The sequence below is a fragment of the Carex rostrata genome, chromosome 12 (genome assembly GCF_964058835.1).
Source record: "Carex rostrata chromosome 12, lpCarRost1.2, whole genome shotgun sequence".
NCBI classification, from domain to species: Eukaryota; Viridiplantae; Streptophyta; class Magnoliopsida; order Poales; family Cyperaceae; genus Carex; species Carex rostrata.
Window position 1 is genome coordinate 4,613,415 of NC_135929.1, and position 9,162 is coordinate 4,622,576.

Sequence of the window (9,162 nt, forward strand, 5' to 3'; positions counted from 1 at the left end):
TGGAGTTGTGGGGTATTAATTATTTAAAATGATTGTGTGGGAACTGCCTTTGTAAAATCAAGTTGTTTTTTTTCTTCAACAAGTCTAAATTAAAGAAAATGATTGATGTTGAAATAACTTTTTTTTTTTTTTTGTTAAATTATAGATTGTGATTTCAAAAAAAAATTATGTTGCCGGTTCCAAAGTCTGGTTGTCTCGTGGCTGACAAGAGGGATTGATTTTCAGGTTTAGAATTTTGTATATATTTTTAAAGCTGTAAGATTGTAAATATATAATTATATCTAAGAAAGACTTCGTTGCTTATCACAATAATATTTGTTTTATTTTTCTGAGAACACGAGTTATCCAAAAGAAAAGAACCAATGAGACAACTCAATAAAAGGTGAAAAAGAAAGATTGCCGGTTTTGAAAGGAGACAACTTCTTTATGATAGAAGAAGACAATTATGTACTATATAAAATGCAATTTGTGCATTTTCAAAATAATCTTATATCAATGGAAAACTAAGTCATTGTAGCATGAAGAAGTGGAGGAATGCAAAACTGCAATGTATACACATCATAGCAGTTTAAATTTCATGAAAAATGATATCATTAAAAGTAATATGTTTAGCTTCCAAAGCCAATTAAAATTAATCCAGGAAAGCCCCTTTGCGCTCCACCAATTTCATAAAGGCAACAACGAAAGAAATGCTCAAATTTTAACTTCATTTGAGTTGCAGTTAGTAATTGTTCTCGTTCTGAGGCTAATTCGATCCACATAGTCATAATGTGCACTATTTTTTCTTTAACGATAATAATGCAGCACGAACAATATCCAATAGTGCCTCTGTTATTTCATAATGCTGAAATACTATATGTGCTTGAGTGCTCCAACTAAGGCCACACATGTACTGCTATCCAAACATGAAACTTAAAGTGCAATGATTGACGTTTCTCCTTGCACAAAGAGGTAATTAGTTGCAAAAACTGCAAACTTGTTTCCTATAAAATTTAACTAAACTGAAACCAAATTTGGCTGCCTGGTACGTGCTGGCTGCTGCCCTTTTATCAGTTTCTCTATCAAATGGAAAAAACAAAAAAAAATGAAGTGATGACAACTGACAAACCTGTATCATTATACTAACGAAAACCAAAGTATTCATAGCCATAAAAAAAATACAAGTCATATAATGCAAAATAATGAGCAGTTCGCTACGTTTTATAAAATCACTATCAGCATAAGGGCCCATCGAAATTCCTGGTGCAAGGCGCCAAGGCTATGCTCACTTCTGTTAGGCAAGGAGAGAATTATTTAAAGCAATTTATAAACAATAATTGCATACAGTATCAAGCCTGCCAGAATATAACAAAAAACTTGAACATGAAGGTCATTATTTGGAGCAGTGCCATTTCCGGACCACAAACTTTATAGAGGTAATCAAACATCTTCTCACTACTAATTGCTCAGTAAACTAATCATTTTATAAGAGAGTACAAATGAACAATATTGATGTAAAACCTCTCCCATTGAATTTCTCTATGTTACAAATACTCTACTCCCATTAGTGGAAAGAATTTGTGGTGCTCCAAAATAAAACAAATAAATAACAAATACAAAAACACTTGCAAAATTTAATTTTACCTGAATCAATATGCCTACTCATAAATTATGGATATAGGTAAAATAACAAAAGCTAGGCCTACACAAGAGAACAAAAAGTTGTACACAACCTTCAACTTGAATGGTAGTGATTGACAAATTTAGACCTTTGTCCCAACAGAGGATAAATATCTCAAGAGGTATTCATTGGAAGAACATGTGTCAGCCAGATCTTGATGCAATTTTGTGATTGCTTTTTGCAAGGATTTTAAAGCAGGAAGCAGAGCTCTAGAATTTTGCTGTATGTAATGACCATGAACCTTACATAGCTCCTAAAACATAAAAGTAGATACAAAAATTCAGTAATGGCAACAACAAATTCGCCATAACCTAGTAAATACCAGTAAAATGCACTATGGTGCTAACAATTTCTAGGATGTGTTTCTCTTTAGTGTAGATTAAGATAAATGAGACCTATGCTCGTGCTCACCGGAGGGGGTTAAGTCAATACTAAAACAAAGAACAGAGGACTAATTTTGGTATATTGTCCTAAATTGGGACTAATTTGAGAAAAAAAATGTAGGCTCAATAGAACTATTAAAAGTTGCTTCAGGTAAGATGAGGTTAATTAAATCCTATAAGATAACTGAGGGTTATTTAAGGCTTGGTTCCATTATTGCGTAACAAGTACCTGACACCACTGTAAAATGAATTCAAGATGTGGACAGCTCTCCAGAAGATCAGCAAATGCTTCAATCAGTCTCTGAAGGTACTTGAAAGGTACTGAGGAACTGACAACTGATATATCCGAAGGGCTGACAGCAAAAATGCATTTTTTAATCAGAGAATCTTCATTCAGGCGAAGACTAAGCAACAGTGCTCTTTGCTTTTGGTCATCTGCCAGAGCTTCCTCTACTTTCTGCATGGGTAAAATGATAACTAAATCATACTATTAAAATAGTGTGTTAATATGTGCCAGACAAGATAATTCACTATTTGCACGGTTGCACCTGAGCACACAAGTAATTTCTGCATAACAGAAAACTCGTATTATTCCGTATGGCGCAATATCTAGTTCTCTATGGTACCTGGATGGTCATTTTTTTCTTCATTTTTACATATCAATGAACACAGCAGGTTGGACCTGGTCTATTATATTGAAACATCTTTATAAAGGAAAAAAAAAAATTCTACTGGACAATTTCAATCCAATGTTAATTAACAGCAAGGATTTAAAGGAGTTAACAACAAGAACAGGTCAAAATGCTGCACCAGAATGGGTCATGTATCAAAGACACTTGAATATTCCAGATATATAGCAATAGGATCCCATCTTGAACCTTTTAGGTAATCTATATTTAACTAATGGCTGAATGATCCTTGAATTACCTTCAGGACCACAGTACAATACCGATGAAATATGGTAACTGACATTGCAAACCTATTATTTAAAAAAATACATTAAAATCCTTGCCTCAGGAGTAACATCCATGTCAAGATCGGTTGGATCAAAAATGAAGGACTCGTCAACTGAGTACAACAACACTCCCTCAGTTGTAGCCGCAGCCCACGACCGGCCAGTTGGTGCAATTCTGAGGCACTTGGCGCGAGCTACAGGCCGGCCTTGGTTCGGCATTGAGCCAGGAAGATCTTGGCCCAGTTTGCCCCTAGTTTGTGTATCAATTCCTTCTTCTACATCACTGTCAGGATCATCAATCAGATCTATAGGACCTGCCTCGGTCATATTTTTTGAGTTTAGGAAGTCAAGGACCCCATCTAGGGAGAGGTTGTGTGTTATCTGAAACCTCTTTATCAGTACCTGACATGCGATGGAAGATCAAAAGAAGTTAAAGTACACCAGCAAACAGAAATAGGCAGATAATGAATATTATGCACATGACCTATACCACTTACATAAACAACATGCAAAAAGAGAAAGAAAACAAATAACCTGCTTATTATATTCCCTTGCTTTATATTTTTTTAGCTTAAATTTTTACTACAGGATCTTCTACATAGAATCTGTATTCCTACTGGTTAGCATCCACATTTTCTTTGGAATCTTAAATCAGAAGGTCATAGCTGCCTTCTAAGCTGCTAAATTGGAACAAAACTCACCTGTTCAGCGACATCATACATACACACAAATCTGCTATTTCCTCCTGCAAGTATGAAGCTCCCATCCGCAGAATAACACAGTGAGGTGAAATACCTTCCTGCAGACTTAGCAGCTGATCTCCTGTCAGTCATGCGGCGGCCACCTGAGATATCCCTTCTTCCCTCAATCGTGTACATCAGAACACCATCGAGTGGGTCCCAGAAGTGGATCAGGCCATCGAGGGTACTACAAGCGAGTTGCTTTCCATCAGGCCGGTACACAACTGTCAGAACATCATGGTTGTGAGTGAAGGTCTCAATGGAGCCTTTTCCTTCAAACACATCCCAGAGTCGCACAGTTTTGTCCCATGAAGAGGAGGCAAGAATTGCCTGAAATTGATGAAAGTATAAGATCAGCATGATCATGCAGTGTAAATTTAAGATTTTTAATCCTTTGATTTTTGTATGTTTTGCTCGTTGGTTGCTAATTAGATTTGGATCCAAGACTTTGATTCTAGTTTTCTAAGTCAATTATCAAGATTCGGTAAAATAAGTTAAAACTCTTAACCAGTGTTCTAAATAGCTAGCTATAGCATCGCTATAGCTTTTCCGGACCATAAACGCTAAGCTATGAGATAAAAGTGTGCTAACTCAGCTACGACCGCTATTACCGCTATGAGCGACGCGCTATAGCTACCGCTATGCTACATGGACTTTTATTTTGCAATTTGTATGGGCTTCTATACTTCTATTCTTATTTCTAATGCTACATGGTATTCTACGATAAGTATGCTAAATCAAACTATATGCTTCTGTTTTTATTTGTTATTTATTCTCTTATTCTATATCGAGAAATATTCAAATATTAATTCTTTATTTTGATTGCTCTTCGTATAGTATTCATTTGTAAAATTATTATCATTCGTTTCAATTGAAAGCTGATTTTGCTTATTATTATTATAATATATAAAATGTTTAAATATGTATATTGACTTCATTTACCTTATAAAATTAATTGCTCTTCATTTATTATAATATGTAATACTATGAAGTATGAATTATTAAATAATGTTACTTTTTAGATTTTTTTTTTCCCTTTTTATTTGTGTAATTGATAAAAAAAATATAGACTTAGATTAGTTGTCATTTAGTTGTTACCTCAATTCTCTAATATTGATATGTCGATAATTAGTAGAAATATAGAATATAAAATTTGAAAATGAAAAATCGCTATGTATGATAGCTTCCGCTATAGCTTTTTTATTTTGTCTCTCCGCTATACCGCTATAATCGCTATTTAGAACCTTGCTCTTAACCCATGTGTGAAAAACATTATATTTAGAATAACATCTTCTGTGCTTTTTGTGAGATTACACCAAAGCCTGGAGTTTTGTATCAATATTACCTGAATTATTTTTATAAAGTAACAAACAATAAATATTGCAAAATGCAACACAAGTTTGTCAAAAAGGGACTTTCTAAAAAATGTAAAATTAATAAAAAGGAGATGAAGCAATAGAAAAGAAGATTGCAAAAGAGTACATGTTAACTTACATTAATTGGTGAAAACATCAATCCATGAACTGGACCCCCATGACCACTAAGAACATCTAGCAAGCGTCCTGTCTTCATAGACCACACAAATATCTGAAAAGACAAAAAAAAACCAAATGATTTTAAATAAATATGAAAAATATAATATTTCCACATCTTAGTACTACCTTGCTTGTAACCAATTATTAACAGGCTTTGCATATGGCACCAACATTCGATATGCATCAATGCATTGTGAAACAACACCAAAAAAATAAAATCAAACATGCTCAAAAACAGAATACATCTGTTGCACTACCACTACCATGTAATGCCGGTTTTTAAACTTCCAATACAGAATATTATTATTATAGCCTGTATACTATAATTGACTAATATGAATTCTATAGCAAAACAGATATGCTAGATGCCTACCTCAAAGGAGTCCAGGGTGCCAGCACAAACTACTTCCCCACTATGATCAGCCGCCAAAGAGACAAACTGTCTTGGTGAAGGGGTGGTAAAGGTACGAAAATTGCGGTATCGAAACAGGTCCCAAGCACGAACTGTCCCATCGAGAGATGCACTGAGAAGAGAATGGTTGTTGGCCAGGAAGTGCACTGCCGTTACCGCATTTGTGTGCTCAGAAAAAGTTATAAAGCAAAACCCAGATGACACTGTCCAGACCTGCATTGTAATAACATAAAGGTAAAAGGTATAACATGAAGGACCGATGTATCAACTTCGGACAGTTATACCGTTATACAAGTTTCTTTTCTTGTTCTGCAGGTAAGAAATTTGAATAATTGCTGGGAATTCACTGTGAATAGTAGTTAAGTTCAAATGCTTTACAAATTCTATTTGCTTTGTTTGATAGGAGATAGGTGGTCTTGATCACTTTCTGCAAATAAAATTAGCATAAAAGGAAAAGGCAAAGGGAAAATTGAGTTAAATTGAGTCCTTATTCCATGAAGGATCTGGTTCAGGGTGGGGAGGTGTTAATAAGATCTAGTAGCATCACGAAAAGAGTTCAAACAGGGCTTGATTAAAATAAGAGTTGTGGATTTCATTTATTCATTGATACTGGTACAGTAAGCTGATAAAGAGATGTAGATTAACTAACGATTTGGTAGCATTCAACTCAGTCCAAACACCTAGCATAAGCAATAGATTTGTTTTTGACAACCTGACAATTTTACAATGTAAAAACTAGTTTATCCAAAATATATGTTCATACCTTGACTTTGTTGTCATCTGCTCCAGTCGCCAGCAACTGAGAGTCAGGCGAATACGCCACACAATTAACATCGAAATAGTGCCCCTGTTGCTTAAAAACATAGCTCTCGGACCGCCACTCCCAGACAAGCAACTGCCCCAAATTTGCACATCCAAACAATAACCAATTTCCTGCCCGATTAAATGCTGCAGTTGTAATCTTCTCTCTTGAAATTGACAACAGATGCAAACAGACAAAATCTGGCATCTGGTACAGTCCAAAAACCCCATTTGAGAACCCAACCACCACCATGTCAAGCCCCCGATGGTAGTCACATGCCGTTAGTCGTGCTGGCGTTTGCATGAAGAAATTCTTCTTTCGCAGTCGCCAACTGGGCTTGCTAGGTGCATCTTCGTCCTCAAAAATTTTCTTTTTTGTGGCTGGACTTTCAAATTTTATTATGAGATTGTTGTCGTTATCATCAGCATCTAAATTTTGATTTTTTGTATCAGGAGAAACTGGATCTAAATCTATGTCCATATTGTCCGTACTTTCAAACAAATCCCAGGTGAAAATCGCACCATCTCGTGAAACTGAGTAGGCACGGTTGCTGGTACCAGTTTTTTTGTCAACTGCAAAGAAGGCGCCTACAATTGGTTCTCTATGGCCGAGAAATAAGAAGGGCTTGTTTTCAGATCGTTTCCCTTTGAGAGATAAGAGACGCATTGTCAGATCCTTCGACCCAGCAAGAAGATAATTTGAGTCAGGGCTCCAGTCAAATGAGGTGACAGTGGCAGAGAAGTCCGGAAATGTTCTTTCAAGGTGAAACGGGAAAAACTCTTTCCTGATATAAAATAAACATTTTCATAAATTGAAGTGTTCATATAAGAGAGTGAGAGGTTACTGTGAAAGTGTGAATTGCAAACATGAATTTTCTTTATCCAAAAAAAGGTGAAAATTCATCTACCAATAAGCAAAATGCAAATATACAGAGGAAATGTGTAGTTTGTGAACCAAGGTGCAGAAAGGAGGTTAAACTGCCAGTGAAAACCAAAATGCGTAATCCAGAACTAAAAGTTAACCCACAACTGCTGAAATTTAAACCAGCAAACAGCTAGATAAAAGAAAATTTAACCCTCACTTGAAACCGGGGCAGCGCCAAATCTGAATCAGCTTCCCCAGTCCGACGGCTATAAGCGACCCATCGGAGCTGAATCGCGCAGCCGAGACTGGCTTCTTGAAAGTGGAGCGATGCAAAATCGCTCTCGAAGGGACGCTTATGAGATAAACACGGCCTTTGTCGGTGGAGTCGGCAGCGAACAAGAGGCGGCCATCGTCTGACACAGCGAGCCGGGAGAGGTCGGACGCCGCCTCAAAAGGGAAGGTGATGGAGCGCGAGTTTATCAGATCGGAGGCGATGATGCGATTACCAGCCGGTGAAAGGAGGAGCGAGTCGCCGGAGATGACCGCGTTTCCTCCCCGGTACGGCGCGCCTAAAAGGTTCTGGAAGCGAAAATTCATGGTTGTGAGCCTTGTGGCGCGCGAGCACTTGGGATAGAGAAATTAGGGTTTAAGCTATTAACAGATTACTGTAAAACCCTAGAGCTGGGAAAACTAGAGAGGTGACTGACAAGAAACGGAAATTTATGCTGAAATTGGAGGGTCCAGATCCCCTAAAGTAACCCAATCTTTGGGTTTTAAATCGGACTGTTCGATTGGAATCCACTTCAGATAAATTACCACGAGTTCGAATCGGACGTTTTAGATTTAAAACCCAATCTTTGAGTTACTTCATTTAATATGAGCTCGAAATTGGATGGATGCCCATCCAATAGGGGTGTAAACAGATACGTATAATTGGCTCCGTATCTGGATTAAACGGATACACATAATTTTTGCATATGGTGAAAGAATGGTAGATATGGATACAGATAATTTTATGAAAGTGAATATCCGTATTCGTATCCGCAATTGTTCAGATCCAAAATTACTTCCAACTAGTTTTAACTTTACTGCTCCGGATAAAAGTTGTTATATATTATCCTATATTCATTTCAGTCTTAGTTATGGTATAAATGAGAATACGATATGATTTTCAATTTAATCTCTTTTTTGCTGGTGATGATGCTACAATAACACAATTTATTTTCTTTTTTACCTCCATTTCTTCATTCTTTTCCATTCAAGACTTTAGTCCGTGAATATAATATGTTTTTAGTCTTTGATAAATTAGTTTTATCATTGTTTCAAGACAACAACAAGTCATTTTTTTGTATCTTAAAGTGCATAACTCAATTATTTGACAATTATTTATTTCGTATCTGTATTCGAGTCCGAATCCATATCCGTTGATTATATGTTTCATATCTGTATCCGCTCATTGAAAAACGGATACGGATATAATATTAGCACTATCCGCTCCGAATCTGCTCCGTTTATACCCCTACAATCCAAACATTACTATTTGAATATTTTTCCAAACTTTAAATTAATATTTGAAAAATAAATGAAGATAGTACAAAATATTAGAAATGCGTGCAGTGACGGAGCTACGTTAAAAGAGGTAAGCAGGTGTTTATCACTGAATTTTGAAAATTGCATATAGATTTATATATAATTGAATTGTGGTACATTTTTGAAGAAAAAAATATTTATTTTTGAATAGTTCACTTATTGAATTAGTTAATTCACAATAATCTACAATTTATCAGTTGTATCAATAGTTTTTTTTTCTA

General features: G+C 35.9%; 1 protein-coding gene across 1 annotated transcript; it reads right to left on the reverse strand.

The window, feature by feature from the left end:
- Positions 1 to 1,441: 1,441 nt before the first annotated feature.
- Positions 1,442 to 8,035, reverse strand: PWP2 (periodic tryptophan protein 2). Its single transcript, XM_078311900.1, has 8 exons — positions 7,569 to 8,035; positions 6,449 to 7,271; positions 5,647 to 5,898; positions 5,233 to 5,325; positions 3,700 to 4,068; positions 3,056 to 3,400; positions 2,273 to 2,500; positions 1,442 to 1,913 (listed from the first exon to the last, which is right to left on the reverse strand). The coding sequence occupies exons 1-8, from the start codon at positions 7,946 to 7,948 to the stop codon at positions 1,743 to 1,745; spliced, it is 2,661 nt and encodes an 886-aa protein (XP_078168026.1). The 5' UTR covers positions 7,949 to 8,035; the 3' UTR covers positions 1,442 to 1,742.
- Between the last annotated feature and the right edge of the window lie 1,127 nt (positions 8,036 to 9,162).